This window comes from Caretta caretta, chromosome 1 (genome assembly GCF_965140235.1).
Source record: "Caretta caretta isolate rCarCar2 chromosome 1, rCarCar1.hap1, whole genome shotgun sequence".
NCBI classification, from domain to species: Eukaryota; Metazoa; Chordata; order Testudines; family Cheloniidae; genus Caretta; species Caretta caretta.
The window spans coordinates 236,248,540-236,269,160 of record NC_134206.1 but is presented as its reverse complement, the minus strand read 5'-3'; the positions used below and the strand labels follow the sequence as shown (position 1 = coordinate 236,269,160).

The 20,621-nt window shown below is 43.9% G+C and overlaps 1 protein-coding gene across 1 annotated transcript; it reads left to right on the top strand.

The window, feature by feature from the left end:
- Positions 1-14,296: 14,296 nt before the first annotated feature.
- Positions 14,297-20,137, top strand: IAPP (islet amyloid polypeptide). Its single transcript, XM_048836327.2, has 4 exons — positions 14,297-14,618; positions 15,018-15,114; positions 15,250-15,384; positions 18,085-20,137. The coding sequence occupies exons 2-4, from the start codon at positions 15,035-15,037 to the stop codon at positions 18,260-18,262; spliced, it is 393 nt and encodes a 130-aa protein (XP_048692284.1). The 5' UTR covers positions 14,297-14,618; positions 15,018-15,034; the 3' UTR covers positions 18,263-20,137.
- The last annotated feature ends 484 nt before the right edge of the window (positions 20,138-20,621 follow it).

The following is a 20,621-nucleotide window of genomic DNA, read 5'->3' as shown; positions in this document are numbered from 1 at the left end:
TTTATTTGTGTTTCACCTGCCTTGAAACAGACATAGATAGAACTTGGGAGGTTTTCTGGTTTCACTGTAGTATCCTCAAAACAGAGGTATCTCTGCATAAAGCTGGGTGAAATTTTTTAGACAAAAAATTTTTTCTTGCTGAAAAATGCACATTTGGGTTAACTGAAATATTTCATGAATTCAGGTCAAACTTGCCAAATCGTTTTGGTAGGAATAAAAAAACAAAAAACTAACAATTCTTTCAGAATTTTAACATTTTGTTTTGACATTTTTTAAAATTACAAACGTTTTGAGTTTTTTCAATTCAAAACGATTTTTTGTTTCAAAATTTACTTCAATTTTATTTTTTAAAAGGTTAAAAACTCAAAAATGAAATATTTTGTTTCAGGTCAAACTAAATAATTGGTTTCACCCAAACTGATATTTTTCCTCCAGTTTCAATGGTATTGCTACACCTGTCACAGCAGTAGTCACTCCTCTCTCACTACCTTTCCTCCCCCTACACGCGCATCACAAAAAGCTACAACAAGACTCTAAGCCTCTTGATACTAATATATAGCACACTTAGAAGCCCATCCTGTCACCTCCTGAGTGGATACTGAGGGCTGCTGGTAGTGGAACTGATATGATTCCACTGCCCAAGGCTGAGCAGGATTTGGAGGGATGTAGAAGGGGTGCACTCAAGCTGGGCAGGGAACACTAAGCTCATTTCACAGAGGATTTCAAAATTTGGTCCATTACAATTTAGAACAAACCCCAAACATTTCAAAATGTTCCATGTAACAGAATTACAGTTCTCTGCCCAGCTCCACTGAAGCTCCAGCACCAGGGCAGTCTGCAGGGTAGACTACCCCACAGCCTGGGAGACCCAGACTGCTAAGGAGCTGGGAGCCAGGTCTTCTAGGCTCCTAACTCCCTACCAGCCTGCCAGTTGCGCTGTTGAGGACCCAGGTTGCCAACCTGGCAGGAACCACGTAGGTTTCCGACAGAAACGTCTGTCTAAATTGAACTGTAGGGAGCCATGGTGGCTCCCCTCCGAATCAGAGGGTAAAGAGCCACCCTCTCAGCCTGAGTGGGCGGGGCCAGACCAAGCTTACGCCAATCCCCGGAAGGGGAGCGGTGGGACAGGAAGTACAAAGGGCGGGGCCCTTTGCCCAGTGAGGGCAGCACCAGGGAGGGAGACAGACACAGGCTGCTCCCTCGTGATCATGCTGCTGACCCAGGGGAGGCCCTGGGCCAGGAGGAACCTGACCGGGAGGAAGGCCTGAGGCGACCAGGACTGCCAACCGCCGAGTACCCAGAGGGCCTGGAGGGGCCCGGCTGTAGCCCGGGCCAGCGTGAGTCCGACACAGAGGGGGAGCTGGAGCTGCCAGCAGCTGCATACCCGGACGAGCTGGAGGGACCGGAGAGGCCCGCTTGAGAGACCGGGTAGGAAGTAGCCCGGGGCAGAACTGCACCGTGGGGTGGGTGTGTTTGGTCAGTGGGTGCGGATGGCCCCCGCTGACCGAGCGGCAGGACCTTCGCCTCCCACCACTGTCAGGGCCCTGGGCTGGAACGCAGTGGAGTTGGGTGGGCCCGAGTTCCCCTACCCCGGCCAGCCCGCCTTGGGTAGCAGAACTGTGTGCTAGAGACTCGGGCCGGCGTTCCCCCTGCCTGAGGGGCGCGCTGCAGACTCGGGCCGGCACACCTTCCCCGCTAATTCCCCAGTGCCCGAAAGGTGTGACTAAGGCCTGCCAGTGGGACCGTAGCTCTCCATTGCCCCCTAGGGGCTCAGAGGACTGACTGAAACCTGTCACACGAACCATCTCAGAGAAACGTTTGATTTTGACAAATCAGCAAATTTTTATGAGAAAGCGTTTTGTCACAATGTATCTGAACAGCTCAATTGTGCATGGAGCTCAGCCCTACAACAGCTCACTGCACACCAGCATGTTGTGGGCAAGTGAGGATCTAGTTTGGGGTAAGAAGTGCCTATTAAAGAGCCTTCTCTCTGCTATCCTGCACATCTGCCCTAGTGCCTGACCAGTTATTTTGGCTGGATGCTAGACTCACAGTTTGGGCTAAAATTTTGAAAAGTTTCTAAGTGATTTAGGATCCTGTTTTCAAAAGTGACTTAAGAACTTAAATCTCATCGAAAGAAAATGGGACTTGGGCTACTAAGGCTCAGATTTTCAAAGGTATTTACGTGCTGAAAGATGCAAGTAGACTTCTAGTGGGATTTTCAAAAGCACACAACCAGGTTAGACACCTAATTTGCATAGGTACTTTTGTAAATTCCACGTAGTACCTATCTGCATCTTTAGCCACCTAAATACCTTTAAAAATCTGGCCCTAAGTGCCTAAATCATTTTTGAAAATGGGTCATAGGTTGCTAAGCATTTAGGCGCTTTTCGAAATTTTACCTGAAGCCTATAACTTGCATCAGATATTTTTTGAGTAAAAGCAATAGTTCTGTCCCTGAGTTCTAAGTTTTTTTTCTCTTAAATGATTGGCAAAGTTTTAAACTTCTTGCATAGAGACACTTATGGCAACATTGTTGAAAGCTGAATATCTTGTTATTGATTAATTCTTATAGGCAATGTTATAGGTAGCAAACATAGTAGAAAGCAATAGGGTAATGTGTGGTAGCAAAGGTGGTAATTAGCATGGTATTGCTGATTTATTGTATGTCAGTATTATTGTCCCCATCTTCACTAGAACTTTTCTCACTGCCAGAGGTTTATCGTTAATGAACACTTCTAAGTGACATTGAAGGGATAACAGTCTTAGGGTATGTCTACACTACGAAATTAGGTCGAATTTATAGAAGTTGTTTTTTTAGAAATCGGTTTTATATATTCGAGTGTGTGTGTCCCCACAGAAAATGCTCTAAGTGCATTAAGTGCATTAACTCGGCGGAGCGCTTCCACAGTACCGAGGCAAGCGTCGACTTCCGGAGCGTTGCACTGTGGGTAGCTATCCCACAGTTCCCGCAGTCTCCGCTGCCCATTGGAATTCTGGGTTGAGATCCCAATGCCTGATGGGGCTAAAACATTGTCGCGGGTGGTTCTGGGTACGTGTCGTCAGGCCCCCGTTCCCTCCCTCCCTCCGTGAAAGCAAGGGCAGACAATCATTTCGCGCCTTTTTTCCTGAGTTACCTGTGCAGACGCCATACCACGGCAAGCATGGAGCCAGCTCAGGTAACCGTCACCCTATGTCTCCTGGGTGCTGGCAGACGCGGTACGGCTTTGCTGCACAGTAGCAGCAACCCATTGCCTTCTGGCAGCAGACGGTGCAATACGACTGGTAGTCGTCCTCGTCGTGTCCGAGGTGCTCCTGGCCACGTCGGCTGGGAGCGCCTGGGCAGACATGGGCGCAGGGACTAAATTTGGAGTGACTTGACCAGGTCATTCTCTTTAGTCCTGCAGTCAGTCCTATTGAACCGTCTTATGGTGAGCGGGCAGGCGATACGGACTGCTAGCAGTTGTACTGTACCATCTTCTGCCAGGCAGGCAAGAGATGAGGATTGCTAGCAGTCGTATTGTACCATCTTATGCCAGGCAGGCAAGAGATGAGGATGGCTAGCAGTCGTACTGTACCATCTTCTGCCGAGCAGCCATGAGATGTGGATGGCATGCAGTCCTTCTGCACCGTCTGCTGCCAGCCAAAGATGTAAAAGATAGATGGAGTGGGTCAGAACAAGAAATAGACCAGATTTGTTTTGTACTCATTTGCCTCCTCCCCTGTCTAGATCACACTGCAGTCACTCACAGAGAAGGTGCAGCGAGGTAAATCTAGCCATGTATCAATCAGAGGCCAGGCTAACCTCCTTGTTCCAATAACAACGATAACTTAGGTGCACCATTTCTTATTGGAACCCTCCGTGCAGTCCTGCCTGAAATACTCCTTGATGTACAGGCACACCCTTTGTTGATTTTAGCTCCCTGAAGCCAACCCTGTAAGCCATGTCGTCAGTCCCCCCTCCCTCCGTCAGAGCAACGGCAGACAATCGTTCCGCGCCTTTTTTCTGTGCGGACGCCATACCAAGGCAAGCATGGAGGCCGCTCAGCTCACTTTGGCAATTAGGAGCACATTAACCACCACACGCATTATCCAGCAGTATATGCAGCACCAGAACATGGCAACGCGATACCGGGCGAGGAGGCGACGTCAGCGCGGTCCCGTGAGTGATCAGGACATGGACACAGATTTCTCTGAAAGCATGGGCCCTGACAATGCATGCATCATGGTGCTAATGGGGCAGGTTCATGCTGTGGAATGCCGATTCTGGGCTCGGGAAACAAGCACAGACTGGTGGGACCGCATAGTGTTGCAGGTCTGGGACGATTCCCAGTGGCTGCGAAACTTTCGCATGCGTAGGGGCACTTTCATGGAACTTTGTGACTTGCTTTCTCCTGCCCTGAAGCGCATGAATACCAAGATGAGAGCAGCCCTCACAGTTGAGAAGCGAGTGGCGATAGCCCTGTGGAAGCTTGCAACGCCAGACAGCTACCGGTCAGTTGGGAATCAATTTGGAGTCGGCAAATCTACTGTGGGGGCTGCTGTGATGCAAGTAGCCCACGCAATCAAAGATCTGCTGATATCAAGGGTAGTGACCCTGGGAAATGTGCAGGTCATAGTGGATGGCTTTGCTGCAATGGGATTCCCTAACTGTGGTGGGGCTATAGACGGAACCCATATCCCTATCTTGGCACCGGAGCACCAAGCCGCCGAGTACATAAACCGCAAGGGGTACTTTTCGATAGTGCTGCAAGCTCTGGTGGATCACAAGGGACGTTTCACCAACATCAACGTGGGATGGCCGGGAAAGGTGCATGATGCTCGCATCTTCAGGAACTCTGGTCTGTTTCAAAAGCTGCAGGAAGGGACTTTATTCCCAGACCAGAAAATAACTGTTGGGGATGTTGAAATGCCTATATGTATCCTTGGGGACCCAGCCTACCCCTTAATGCCATGGCTCATGAAGCCGTACACAGGCAGCCTGGACAGTAGTCAGGAGCTGTTCAACTACAGGCTGAGCAAGTGCAGAATGGTGGTAGAATGTGCATTTGGACGTTTAAAGGCGCGCTGGCGCAGTTTACTGACTCGCTTAGACCTCAGCGAAACCAATATTCCCACTGTTATTACTGCTTGCTGTGTGCTCCACAATATCTGTGAGAGTAAGGGGGAGACGTTTATGGCGGGGTGGGAGGTTGAGGCAAATCGCCTAGCTGCTGGTTACGCGCAGCCAGACACCAGGGCGGTTAGAAGAGCACAGGAGGGCGCGGTACGCATCAGAGAAGCTTTGAAAACCAGTTTCATGACTGGCCAGGCTACGGTGTGAAAGTTCTGTTTGTTTCTCCTTGATGAAACCCCCCGCCCCTTGGTTCACTCTACTTCCCTGTAAGCTAACCACCCTCCCCTCCTCCCTTTAATCATTGCTTGCAGAGGCAATAAAGTCATTGCTGCTTCACAGTCATGCATTCGTTATTCATTCATCACACAAATAGGGAGATGACTACCAAGGTATCCCAGGAGGGGTGGTGGAGGAGGGAAGGAAAATGCCACACAGCACTTTAAGCACAGCACTTTAAAAGTTTACAACTTTAAAATTTATTGAATGACAGCCTTCTTTTTTTTGCGCAATCCTCTGTGGTGGAGTGGCTGGTTGGCCGGAGGCCCCCCCACCGCGTTCTTGGGCGTCTGGGTGTGGAGACTATGGAACTTGGGGAGGAGGGCGGTTGGTTACAGAGGGGCAGCAGTGGCAGTCTGTGCTCCAGCTGCCTTTGCTGCAGCTCAACCATACACTGGAGCATACTGGTTTGGTCCTGCAGCAGCCTCAGCATTGAATCCTGCCTCCTCTCATCACGCTGCCGCCACATTTGAGCTTCAGCCCTGTCTTCAGCCCGCCACTTACTCTCTTCAGCCCTCCACCTCTCCTCCCGGTCATTTTGTGCTTTCCTGCACTCTGACATTATTTGCCTCCACGCATTCGTCTGTGCTCTGTCAGTGTGGGAGGACAGCATGAGCTCGGAGAACATTTCATCGCGAGTGCATTTTTTTTTCTTTCTAAGCTTCACTAGCCTCTGGGAAGGAGAAGATCCTGTGATCATTGAAACACATGCAGCTGGTGGAGAAAAAAAAAGGGACAGCGGTATTTAAAAAGACACATTTTATAAAACAGTCGCTACACTCTTTCAGGGTAAACCTTGCTGTTAACATTACATACATAGCACATGTGCTTTCGTTACAAGGTCGCATTTTGCCTCCTCCCACCGCGTGACTACCCCCTCAACCTTCTCCCCTCCCTGTGGCTAACAGCGGGGAACATTTCTGTTTAGCCACAGGCAAACAGCCCAGCAGGAATGGGCTCCTCTGAGTGTCCCCTGAAGAAAAGCACTCTATTTCAACCAGGTGACCATGAATTATATCTCACTCTCCTGAGGATAACACAGAGAGATAAAGAACGGATTTTGGTTGAATGCCAGCAAACATACACTGCAATGCTTTGTTCTACAGTGATTCCCAAGTACGTGTTACTAGCCTGGAGTGGTAAAGTGTCCTACCATGAAGGACGCAATAAGGCTGCCCTCCCCAGAAACCTTTTGCAAAGGCTTTAGGACTACATCTAGGAGAACCGCAAATGCCAGGGCAAAGTAATCCTTTCACATGCTTGCTTTTAAACCATGTATAGCATTTTAAAAGGTACACTCACCAGAGGTCCCTTCTCCGCCTGCTGGGTCCAGGAGGCAGCCTTGGGTGGGTTCGGGGGGTACTGGCTCCAGGTCTAGGGTGAGAAACAGTTCCTGGCTGTCGGGAAAACCGGTTTCTCCGCTTGCTTGCTGTGAGCTATCTACAGCCTCCTCCTCCTCATCATCTTCTTCGTCCCCAAAACCTACTTCCGTATTGCCTCCATCTCCATTGAAGGAGTCAAACAACACGGCTGGGGTAGTGGTGGCTGAACCCCCTAAAATGGCATGCAGCTCATCATAGAAGCGGCATGTTTGGGGCTCTGACCCAGAGCGGCTGTTCGCCTCTCTGGTTTTCTGGTAGGCTTGCCTCAGCTCCTTCAGTTTCACGCGGCACTGCTTCGGGTCCCTGTTATGGCCTCTGTCCTTCATGCCCTGGGAGATTTTGACAAAGGTTTTGGCATTTCGAAAACTGGAACGGAGTTCTGATAGCACGGATTCCTCTCCCCAAACAGCGATCAGATCCCGTACCTCCCGTTCGGTCCATGCTGGAGCTCTTTTGCGATTCTGGGACTCCATCATGGTCACCTGTGCTGATGAGCTCTGCATGGTCACCTGCAGCTTGCCACGCTGGCCAAACAGGAAATGAGATTCAAAAGTTCGCGGTTCTTTTCCTGTCTACCTGGCCAGTGCATCTGAGTTGAGAGTGCTGTCCAGAGCGGTCAGAATGGAGCACTCTGGGATAGCTCCCGGAGGCCAATACCATCGAATTGTGTCCACAGTACCCCAAATTCGAGCCGGCAACGTCGATTTAAGCGCTAATCCACTTGTCAGGGGTGGAGTAAGGAAATCGATTTTAAGAGCCCTTTAAGTCGAAATAAAGGGCTTCATTGTGTGGACGGGTGCAGGTTTAAATCGATTTAACGCTGCTAAATTCGACCTAAAGTCCTAGTGTAGACCAGAGAGGGCTAAAAGACATTCTTGTGAGATTGGTTACAAAAGAGACTGGAAAGATCATTTTTTCCTGATCAAGAAAATGCAACACCTAGATGTGCTTTTCCTTCTGGTATGTATTCATAATGAGTAGGCACATACTGTAACAAGTATCATTGGCAGTATAATGATGTGGGCAGGACTTATGTCAGTTCCTACACTTAACTATTACAAAAAAATCCAGATCCAAAAGAGAGTAGTGTTGAATTTGGTATCCCAATAAACTTGAAGACCACTCAGGTTTAAATGCAAACAAGAACAAACTTTATTCCAGGGGTCTTATTGGCACCCCCTCTAGGTTTCTCTTCCTCTTGACCCCCACTGGGGCCCCTCCTCTTCCTCCTCCTAGCCCCACTTCCTGGTTTCTTAAAGGAGCCATGCCTCTAAGCAGCCATTCCCAAATACCACACTGGATGCTAGCCTTTTGGAGAATAAGCCAAGGAATCGTTATTTTATGAACTACAGGTAGCAGTGGCATTCAGACCTAGAATTTATCAGTCATTGTACTGTTAATTTTGACTTTAACAGGTGCAACTGCAGATTTGATTTCCCTTGTTTGGGCTTTTCCAGATTAAGAAACCGATACAGCACCAATGCTGCTGATCTCATCCTCATAAGAATAATCAGCATGAGTACCTTCTTGAACATTATTATGTTTCTCATTTCTAGAATTTCCTTCTGTGGCAGCAACAACCATTCTTCCTTCTATAACATGAATGAAGAAGCTTAGTGTATCATACCATCTTGTACCCAGTTTTCCTAACTATTCAAACTACCTTTTTCTTTTCATTTGCCAGTGGGTTCCTTGGAGTTTTTTCTTTCCCCCTCTTCAATCAAGTTACAGGCTTTTTCACAGGGGAAAAATTATTGTCTTTTCTCCCAATCCCAGTGTCGCTCCTGCTGCTACTATCACCAACTGCCACTTTTTAAACTGATTTGGCCTCATTGAGGGGTCAACAGGAGGCGCTGCTCAATTTGTATTACCACTGAAGTGATCCATGCGAAGTGAGGACAACATACCAAAGTGCTGATAGCAAAAGCATGTTTGAGAGAAGATACCCATAAAATCATTTATGATGCGAATGCAGTTGGTGGCCTTTGCAAATTAGCACCTCTATAACTTGACCTTAGCTGTGTAACCCACCACAGTTACTATTAACAGAACATAACAGGTGGCCCAGCACATACATTGTTTGTGTTAGAGGCACAGAAAAAAAAAACAGTCAGACATACATACACCCCCACAAATAATGGGGGCACAAATTTTGGTGCCCTTTTAATAGAGCAAATGCATAAGATGAGAGCATCAGTGTATAGTACAGAATGTTTGGTAGGTGCAACAGCAGTTGGTCTTAGGAACCAGTTGGTCTTAGGAACACAGAGGAACTTTCCCCAAGGCAGTGATGGTCCACGAGTAACTGAGCAAAAGTGTAATTTGCTGGAAGGAGCGAGATTATGAATCATAACAGTACCTGGCAGGGTATGTGCAACAGGTGGTACATCTAAGTTATAATTTCCCCCACAATTGGACACAGATGTCAATTTCCAAAGGCTAGCAGAATCACAGACATCTGTGGGAGCCATTAGCATTGTTTAGGCAAATGTGTCACTTAGCAGCTGTTAAAATACAGTCAGGAGAGAGGGAAACTACCACCAGTCACATGCTGAGACTTGCATAAGGAAAGCGCTGGTTGGACAAAAGTAGGGAACCAATCTCAAACTGGAGAGAAACTGAGGCTATAGAACTAGGTGACAGGGATGGAGAGATGGAGGCAGCCACAGTCTAAGGACAACAGCATGTTTGAGAAAGGACTGAACACCTTTAATCCTGTTGCCAACAAACTTGGGTATGATGCTTGCTCAGCATCTCTGCAACTCATGGCACTTACTTAACACTGGGATTGGCACCTAATACTTTTAGGATTCTTTCAAAACCTCAGCCAAGGTGTCTAGATTTGAATTTAGGTGCACAATTATAAGCTCACAAGTTTGAAAATATTGGCTTAAGTGCTAATATAAGATCCTCTTATAATGTATTCAGCTGCTTGTGAATTTGCCATATACTTGTAGGCCTGGCTTCACATGAGTAATTTGACATAGGTGAGGCCTCATTTCTTGGGAGACAGGAATAGGGAGGTAAATGAAGCTGCAGGCTGGAAACAGAATGTCTATACCAGCTAAGATAAAGGGGAACACCCAGCAAACCATTGACAATGGACAAGATACTAATGGACAAAAGCCTGGAAAGTAAGATGAGGTGAAAAGTAGACCATACATGGACAGTGCATGCTGAATAGGGACTGGTTCCTACAAAGTAACTAAGCCTATTCCAAAACATGTGATGCAATGTATAGTAAATGCTATATAATGTGTAAATGTATGTAGTGAGGCGGTGTGGTTCCCCGCCGAGCCGGAGAGAGACGAGTCCCTCAGGACACCAGAGTGGGCGGAGCCAGGGAGCTCTGAGCCCACCCCCCCAGAACATCAGGCATGACACAGGAAGTATAAAGGCCCGACCCCAGAGCTCACTGGAAGAGCAGCCGCCATGGAGGCCAGACGCCTCTGGCCTAGCTCGCGATTGGGAAACCCCAGCAGCCAGTGGTACACCAAAGGACTGGCCCGATCTACCCCGCGCCCGCTACCCAGAGGAGTTGGCAAGCCTGCCCTGCGCCAGCTATCCCGAGGAGCCCATGGTGCTGGACCCCCCCTGAGGACACCACCTAGACCCAAGTACCTCAAGAGGGGGAGTATGGAAGTAGCCCGGGGGCAGCCGACCCTAGTCTGGCTGCAGCACTGCCAGAGCCCATGTCAGTGTGTTGCGGCCAGGATCCCCCAGACATAGCAGCAGTGGGTCCTCTGCTGCTGCTAGGACCCCAGGCTGGGACGCAGCGGAGTGGGAGGGCCTGCGTCCCCCTTGCCACCCAATGTGTGGGTGGCAGTCTCCTCCCTCTCCCAGGCCCTTTGGAGCCAAGGGCCTGGGCTTACTATTATATACTGTTACTGCTCAGCCCCTGCCTGAGGGCCTGAGCACCTGACTCACCATTGCCCCACCCTGACCTAGGGCCTAGGCTGATGACTAACTGTGTTGTTTCTGCCCTCACAAAGGGCGCGGAGGAAGACTCCTGTGGCCAGACTAATACACTGTTAGACCTATTCCCAAACTCAGTGATGCGGTGGGGTGGGGTCCCTGCTGCCCCGGAGAGAGCCAAGTCCCAGCTAATCTCTCTACATTGTACATAAAGGAAAAGGTTTGCTGTGTAACTTTGGACATGAGGTATGCCCCTGTGCCCTCCCCCTAAACTTGGGTCTAATCAACTGAGCCTAGATTTGCTATACGCCAACCAAAGAAACCCGAGAAACAAGACTAAGGTCAAACTGAGTTCCTGGGAATCCAAGAGGAAGAGGTCTCAGAGGAACCCCAATAACATTTACTATTCAGTATGAAATTTTCCATGCTTGATCTCTGCTTTAGGCTAATTTAGGGGGAAGTTGGAGGGAGGAAGGAATTTCAGTATGAACAGTGCAATTATTTCTGGGACCAAAGCTGAGGAAAATGGCAGTGTTGTCAATGATAACAATATTTTCCAACTGTTCTTTGCTAGCACCACTCTGGTTTGTGGTAGATTCTTGAAACTTGGTTCAAGATTAGTCCTGGATTCAGAGAGGTGCCTTTTGCTGTCACTGTGAAAATCTATCTTGGTTTGGTCAAGTTATAAGATGTGAAAATTGGCACATACATGCTCAGAAGAATTTCTGTAAGCACCCATTCCTTAATTTTCTGAACATTGTGTCTGTACTGCAAATGCTCTGTAAATCTCATTGAGCTGCCCTGGCCTGCCTAATTCCCAATATTCTACTGCTGTCTCGCAAATAATGTAGTTGTGTAACCCACTGGCAAAGTGTGTGTCCCACTCTAATGACTATTCTTCGTACAGGATAACAGTCTACTGATGCTAATTGTTACTCCTTTAGCTCATGTAGTGGTGCTCTGTGCTATAGATCTGACAATATCAGTTCAAACCTATGCTGACAACTGATGTGAAAGGGCTTTTTGGTTATACATTTCTAGGTTTCCAGTTTTAGTTTTTAAAAACTTAGTTTTTTGTCTTTGTATAAAATTTACTACATGAAAAGAATGTTATGGTTGCAAAGTCAAGCACTCAGAAGTTAGGAAAGGCTGCCAATTAGAAATAAGTGTGCCTAGGCAACCTTAACTCTGCCCCTTGTTCATATGCATTATCATAGTCTTCAATCACATGATCACATGCTACTTTTTCCACAGGATATCTGGCTCAGTGCTCACCATAGATGGAATATAAGCCAAGGTTATATAACTGATGCTGCTGTTGCCTCTAGCTACCTTGCCTTATCCACTAGAGAAACTGGAAAGCGTGTAATAATGAGGCAGGGGGCTGTAACAAGAGAGCATTGACTTGTGAGTAAGGCACTGGGCTTGGATACAGAGGGAAATGGGCAATATCTTTGATTCCACCACAGACTTCCTGTGTAATGTTAGACAAAACACTTAACCCAGAATTTTCAGATGTGGCCAATAACAGTGTGATTCTCATTTTCTGTGTGCAAAACTTGAGCTACCTGATTTTTCACAACTGCTGAGCACTCACAAGTCTATTGAATGCCAGTGGGAGTTGTAGGTACCTGCCACCTCTGAAGGATCAGCCCCTAGGCATCTCAAGTTGGATGCCAATTATTGAGGCACTTCAGTTTGGACACTTACATAAATTTTGGCCTTAACATCTCTGTACTACAGTTCCCCATCTGTAAAGTGGGGCTAATAATCCATTAACATTTGTAAGGCATTTACATGCAAGAGTGATGATCACAATAGAAAATTCCAAGAGGAAATAAAATAATTTGGAACACTTGCATTATATCAGGTACATAGCCGCATAATGAATGATAAGGATAAAAAGAAATATTAAATTGTTGCTTCATTCACTGAGAACTACCCAGTACCCTGAATGGGCAGAGAACCTGTAGGAAAAATGTGATTAAAGGCTGTGGGTAAAGTTTTCACAAGTGTTTAAGGGTATGTCTACACTGCAGTTAGACCCTCCCCCCTTGCAGGGTCCCAGAGCCCGGGCTGCAGCCTGAGCTCAAATATCTACACCACAGTTAAAAGTCCCCTAGCCCACACCCCACAAGCCCTAGTCAGCTAGCATGGGCCAGCTGTGCATTTTTAATTGCAGTATAGATGTATCCACAGTGATTTATTTCAGAGTAGCAGCCATGTTAGTCTGTATTCGCAAAAAGAAAAGGAGTACTAGTGGCACCTTAAAGACTAACCAATTTATTTGAAATTGGTTAGTCTCTAAGGTGCCACTAGTACTCCTTTTCTTTCCACAGTGATTTAGGAGCTTAAGTTCCCCTTTCAAAACAGAAGTTCATAAGCTTAAGGATGCAGATTTACAGTGTCTTCTTTGGGGGAGGGGGTGCCTAAAGATGCACATAGGCACTTAGAAGGATTTTTTTAAGTAAACAGATTAGGCTACTAAATCCCATTGATTTAAATTGGGAGTTAGGTGCTTTACCTGTTTAGCCACTTTTGAAAATCCCAGTAGGTGCCTATGTGCATTTTGAAAAGGAGTACTTGTGGCACCGTAGAGACTAACCAATTTATTTGAGCATGAGCTTTCGTGAGCTACAGCTCACTTCATCAGATGCATACCGTGGAAACTGCAGCAGACTTTATATACACACAGAGAATATGAAACACCCCACTGTCCTGCTGGTAATAGCTTATCTAAAGTGATCAACAGGTGGGCCATTTCCAGCACAAATGTGTGTATATAAAGTCTGCTGCAGTTTCCACCGTATGCATCTGATGAAGTGAGCTGTAGCTCACGAAAGCTCATGCTCAAATAAATTGGTTAGTCTCTAAGGTGCCACAAGTACTCCTTTTCTTTTTGCGAATACAGACTAACACGGCTGTTCCTCTGAAACCTGTCATTATGTGCATTTTTTACACCTAAATACCGTTGTAAATCTGGTCACGTGTTACTTTTGAAAACAGGACTTTGTCTCCCACCCACTTAGGTGCTTCTGAAAATTTTACTCTGTAGCATAATGCATACTCACAAGGAGGCAGAAAGAAGATTGCACGGGCAACCTCTATTCTGTAATTTCTTAACTTTTATATGCCTGACTTTACATCCTTAACAACATACATGAAAACTAAAATAAATTAATGAAATATTCTATATCTAGAGAGAGAATGTACTAGCAACAGGAAAACTTATACTCAACTGAAAGTGTTATCCAACTTATTCTCTGTGGATGTTCAAGCTATTCCTATTGATCAGTTTTAATCGCATTCTCTTGCTTCTCATTCCTCATCTAGGTTTCACCCTTTCCTGTCATTTGCTCTGTTTTTGGTTTCTATATTTGTGTATCTATTACAAATCTCTATCATTTTTTCTCCTTTCCATGATTTCCAGTACTTTTGTCTATTTTGTGTTTCAGTTACTTTTGATCTGGTGTTTCATTTTGCTTCCTGTATAATTTTTTCTTACCTTATTTAGCCCTTGAAAACGCCCCCAGGAAATATGACCTCAGCATCTTATTAGAACTGTAAAATTGTGGCTTCAGTTCTCTGTGCAATATAATATCACAGTAGCTTCATGAGGGCATCCTGCATAGGCTAGGTTAATATTTACTGATGTGTTAATATAATAATGACCCATCTACCTCTTCTCATCTCTGGGGCCCTTTCTATCTATAGGGATGGAAATGAATGACAGAGTCTCTCTGTGCTGCCTGATGTCAGAGCTGAGAAAGGTGTGAAGGGTATATAAGAGCTGTATTACTTGCCAGCAAGGAGGGGAGAAAAAAGGGATACTGCAGAGTCAGATGCAAGCGTGGAATTGTTGCATGTACCCTTCCTGCTAATACAGACGTGTGTTGAACTTCTTCAGTTAGTTCCTTGACCACTACAAGGTAAATGATTTGTCCTTTCTGTAATTTAAGATATAAAGCTACACACACTTTAAAGGGGGCACAATCTGCCTCATTATTAAGGAACAGAATTATTCAGAGAAAGACTAAAAGAAAGATCTCGATACAATCTGTAGCTGAAACCACAATCTGAAATTTAGAAAATGTTGGGGGGAAAAAGCAAGGAAGATGGGAACAGGATTTAATCCACTAGATGCCAAAATTTACTAGAGAGCCACCTGAATTTATCTTTGTTGTGTCACTAAAGTTTGATTGTGCTTTTGCTCTAATTTAATGGCAGAGATTAACTATTGCCTGTTTAGAACAGCACTAGGGTCAGATCTATTGTATGTTGAATAGTACTTAGGTTCTCTTTTAGTTTTGAATTGTTATTCTTTTCAGAAACTTAGGAAGGAAAGATGTGCAACCTAAAGCTGACAGTTGTCTTCATTGTGCTCTCTGTTACTTTAAGCTACTTGGACGCTACACCTATGGAAAGGTAAGTAATGAAAAATATTTATTTTTAATGAGAAATCAGATGTTTCAGACTATTGCATTATTCACTTTTGCCATAAAACAATATGAGCAAAATAGGGCTATTCAATTTCACTATGTATTTTGTTATTGTTTAAAGACTATTCTCTGTGGCTGACGACCTATCTGATGGGACTTCCAACAGACAAGGATGGCTATTACCAGTTCTGTCAAGGAATACACCCTGGGGACTTAACCGGGCATTGCCACAACTGGCTGCAGCAAAGCCAAAAAGGTATCAAATCTCTTTTGCGTTCTTCTATTCAAACCAGACAGAATTAAATTAAGAAGCATAATTTATGCCAACAATTTTCTTTTCTTCTAGATCCCTTCAATTCTATTCAAATTCTCTCAAAGAGAGCTTAAAATATCCTTTTTGGTAGAAATGTAGCCATTCTGTAAAGCAAAGTATTTCGAGTTAAAAAGTGAAATATAGTTGGAAAGCCAATCGGTTTTACCAGATCTGTTATGGAAATCTGAAAAGCTTTCAAAATGTGTTCTCTGAATTTTCAGCACACAATTTTTAGGTTATGTTGCGAAAGGAGGTTTACTCTGAAAGGGATCTGCAATTTAAATGTTAATTTTTCATGCCTGAGTGAGGGGAGGGGACATATGACATTTCTTTCCATGTAAAACAGAATTCCTTTTGGAGTAAATTTAATTATTTTAAAATATTACTGTCTTCAGTAGGTGAATGCTCATTTTTGACATAAACAGCAATTTCAGCATAGCAAGAATCAACAGAAAGAGTTTGTCATGCTAGACTTTCACTAGTTTGTAGTACATTTACAGATGCATAAGTGTAATTTTCAATAGACTCTTGATGTATACAAATAGCAGTTTTAAAAGAATTTGGAGTTTATACTAGGTGATAAACAGTATTGAATAACACTAGGAAAATTAGCTACATTATCTGGTCTGTCTGCTTACTGTGTCTTTACGTGATTTTCCTTCACCAGACATTAAACAACCTCTTTTTATAGTTACCTCTGATCACAGTATCTCTTCCAACCTAAAGAATGATTATTACAAACCAAAATGATTATCCTCTAATATAATATGGGTAATGAATACACAATCCCAGAATTCTTATAGCTAGTCCTCTTTATTTTAAACAGTTAAAATCAAACATTTCTCTACAAGATATTTTCTTCAAGTCTGGGGTCTGATACCCTGCTCGTCAATGGCCCCGTCCGACAGTCCTCTTCACAGTAAGCAGCCCCCACTGAAACCAATAGTACTTCTCACTTGAATAAAGGCTGCAGGATAAGGTCCCTTGCGAGTTAACAGCCATGATGAGTTTTTGTGTCATTTTGTTCAACTGTGTAATAATGTTAGGTATTGATAAAATATATAATAACTTGCTGCATCAGTTTCATAAAGTTAACTATTGTAAAAATAGTGGCCCAGAGTTTTAGGGCCTGGGCCTGTACCATTTAAGTGAATGGAAGCTTTGCCTTCATGAACAGATTAGCAATTTCATGAGAATGAGTGATTGATTTGTCCTTCCAGGTGAAGGTACTTAGCAAATTTCCCATCCATGGTATATTGTTTGCTGGCTGTGTGATAGTATGTTATGTCTTTTCTATTAGGCTTTAAGAGCCTGAAGACTCCCACTGACTTCAAGGAAAGTTGGACTGGACCCTAAATTACCATTTAACTGAAATATGACATGTTTAAAACATGAATCACTTATAAACTATTACCCATTTGCTAACCAACAGCTGTTACAGCTCAGACATTTAGCACAGAGTTTCTATTTCACCTGGGCTCTTAGATTCAAAATCACACTGCTGAAACATAATGTGACATTTTAAATACTAGACCTAGTCAATTAATGGGAAAATATATTAATCAGGAATTAGTCAGAGTAACATTGCAAATAATGAGTTTTGGCAATGAATTATTTGATGTATTCATCTAAAAATGTAATTTACTTCATGTCACATAAGCACAGAGATTACTTTGAAGAAGTATAGGGAAATCCTTTGGCACAGATGGTCCTTATTTCAGGAACTATTGTCAACACCAGAGAGTGTCTGTTTAAGGGCATGGCTTAATGGTCTAAGAAGGAAGTTTTGAAATCCCTGAGCTCCCCAGAACCAAAGATTTGAACTGAACTCTTCCTCTTTCTGAAGTGAGTCCCCAGCAGCTCACTGTGTGGGGGTCAGTTGGATACAACCTTAAAACTGAGGTTTTCTTTGCACACGGATGTTTCAGTGGAACTTTGTAAGAAAGATAGGGTCCTGTCCAAAAATGGCTCTCCCCCACCACAGCAGTATTGCCATGCTGCTGTGCTCCAACAGAAGTGGCTGATTTTTAGTAGTGAAAAAAATTACTGTTTGTACAGAGCCAAAGCTTGAGTGGTACAGAAGCCAATGGAAGATGCAGATGCTGAGCACCTCTCAGGATCTGGCCCATAGCCCTAGTCTCAATCCTGCTGCCTTTTTAAATTAACTGAAGGTTTGCCATTGACTTTAATGGGACCAGTATGGGGCCCTCTGAGATTAAGGGAACTGAATAAATGTAAGTGATTATTATCATGCTAATCAGTCTCATGATATCAGAAAATTCTCTAAATAGCCATAAAAGTTAATCTTGGAGCTAAATCATTGTTGTCACTTACTGACTTAACTATACTATTATTATAGTTATTCTAGGTGCCAGAAGCTACTGTGCTGAATATCAATAAAAATGACATATGAATCTTGAGGTTTTTGAATTTAACCTACACCTATCATTAAAATAGATAATAGCATACAATGTGATTTTTTTTCAGGCACAAAGTAGGTGGCAGCAATATTGTACTGTTCACATATTTGTGCTCACATTAAAAGAACTCCTACATTATCAGTTAAAATGCCTTTTAGAGGTGGCATATTTGATTGCTCATCATGAGGACTTCACCATGGCTCTGTTTGTTTTATGTTACCAGTCACCGCTTGGAGAAACGGAAATGCAACACTGCTACATGTGTGACGCAACGTTTGGCTGACTTTTTAGTTCGATCCGGCAACAACATCGGAGCAATTTATTCACCTACCAATGTGGGATCCAATACATATGGCAAGAGGGACCGAGTTGAGCTTTTAAACAGAGAACCCCTAAATTAGCTACAGCTTTAGCGTGTTGAAATGATTACTGCTGCACTCCTCATTAGGAGTTCCTCTCCAATTTTATGTATAAATAACCTTTTAGTCATTTACTACCTATACATTCTTAACAGTGCCTTGTTTTCTTTGTGTGTGTGTCTGTGTATGTGACTTTCATGGTTCTCATTTCACTATGCATGTATGATGACATGCATAGGGTATGGTTTTGAATTCACTAAATGCTTCAGAAATCTGCTCATTACATTCCTTTGTGAAAAGAAAATAAATCACAAAAATAAACTGAAATGTAATTGCTATAGGGTTTTTTTTAATTAAAAAGATTAAAAAGACAACCATGATGTGTATGTCTTTATAGTCCCAGCTGGGTGAGGGGAAAACAATGAAACCTGTCCTAAACAACCACTCAGGGAGCTAACAAAAATCAGTTGGTTAATGGAGGTTGTGTCCTAATGTAAGTGAAGCAGAATTGTACTCAGTACTTTTGGAGTTACTTTAGAGGGGTTATAGTCCCTTACTGCACTCTAAGCAAGAACTATTGGGTGAAACTCTATGGCCTATGTTATACAACTCAGACTAGATGATCATAATGGTCCCTTCTCACTGACAAATATTTTAGTCTAATAAGGGTGATCTCTTGTACAGGTTTCATAGCATATTGCAATATGGTATTTTAAGGGTTTGGTATTTAAGGGTTTATATCAAAATTTTAGCTCACTTAACTCTAACCACTATGAGAACCAGTAAATTATAAAGCTGAGCACAAGGAAACCCAGCTAATCGGGTGACAAGAACTTTGTATTCTTCTTAAAAGCATGTCCTACAAAAGAACTGGCATCTTTCTTTGTGCGTTCCCTTCTCTGAACTGAATTAATAAACTGATTAAAAAGAAAGTGAGCAAAAGCATTAAGCTACCTATGATAGCTTTATATTTTTTTGAAAAAAAATCTTTTCACGACAAGGATTTTTTCAAACTGATATTTACTAGTACTAAGCAATTCATTAAAATCGAAGAGCAGTTTGACACAATAAGCTTTTCCTTGGTCTTATCCCAGTACAACATCAGTATACGTTTATGAAATGTACATTTTAATCTGTGTCGCGGGCTTTCAGAAAAACTGTCTCATCCAGTATGTTACAATAGGAATTTTTGTTTCTCTTCATCATATTCTTAATTAAAAGTTTAATGACATCAGGAAACCACATACAGGATGGTGGCTTCTTAATTCTGTCAAATTATGAAAACCTTTTAGCAGAAGTTCTGTAGGCCACTTATGCCTTCTCATTGAAAAGCACCATTAGTGGAAAAGTAAATTAAACCTGAATACTCTGCATGGGTTGATTCACTTTGTTGTGTTTGCTTGATAAAGTGTGCCTTAGATTACAAACTCTAAGTTTTAACTTTATTTTAATTTATGTTTTGCCTTCATTTTATGAACTCATCTGAAGTACACTGAAATAAAAACTAAAGCAATGTGCAAGCTATTGCTAATCATAATAGTTTGTTTAGAAGAGGGTAAACTTAATGATATTGCAAAGGATAGTTATTCATAAAGTCTTTGAAAAAGATGTCCAAATGGTATTCTGCTTGCTTAATACTTCTGGCAGCTTAAAAACAGATGTACTTTTACTTCATTCTTGCTCAAGTTCTACAGCAGGGGTGGCCAACCTGAGCCTGAGGAGGAGCCAGAATTTACCAATGTACATTGCCAAAGAGCCACAGTAACACGTCAGCAGCCTCCCATCAGCTCCTGCTCCCTGCTCCCAGCACCTCCCGCCCACCAGCAGCCCTGCCAATCAGCGCCTCCCCCTCCCTCCCCACACCTGCCAATCAGCTGTTTTGTGGCATGCAGGAGGCTCTGGGGTGGGGGAGACAGGAGCGAAGGCATGGCAGACTCAGGGGAGGGGACGGGAAGGGGTGGAGTGGGGGCAGGGCTTGTGGCAGAGCCAGGGGTTGAGCAGTGAGCATCCCCTGGTACATTAGAAAGTTGGCACCTGTAGCTTCAGTCCCGGAGTTGGTGCCTATACCAGGAGCCGCATATTAACTTCTGGAGAGCCACATGTGGCTCCGGAGCCACAGGTTGGCCACCCCTGTTCTACATCTGCTTTATGTTTCCAGCTTAGTTTAATTTTTTTTTCCAATTCAAGTATGACAATCACTCTCCAGAAAGCAAACAACCAGATATTGTTAGAGTAGTTGTGAGCTGTCACAGATAGAATGTAATAGTGCATTACAGTAATTGCATAGCACCTTGCAGGTGGTTGTTTCAAGGTTTATTGTACTGTGTTTACAAAGAATGTTGGTAATCCCAGAATTAAAAGCTTTATACATATTAACTATCAATGCATCAGGAGTCTCTAG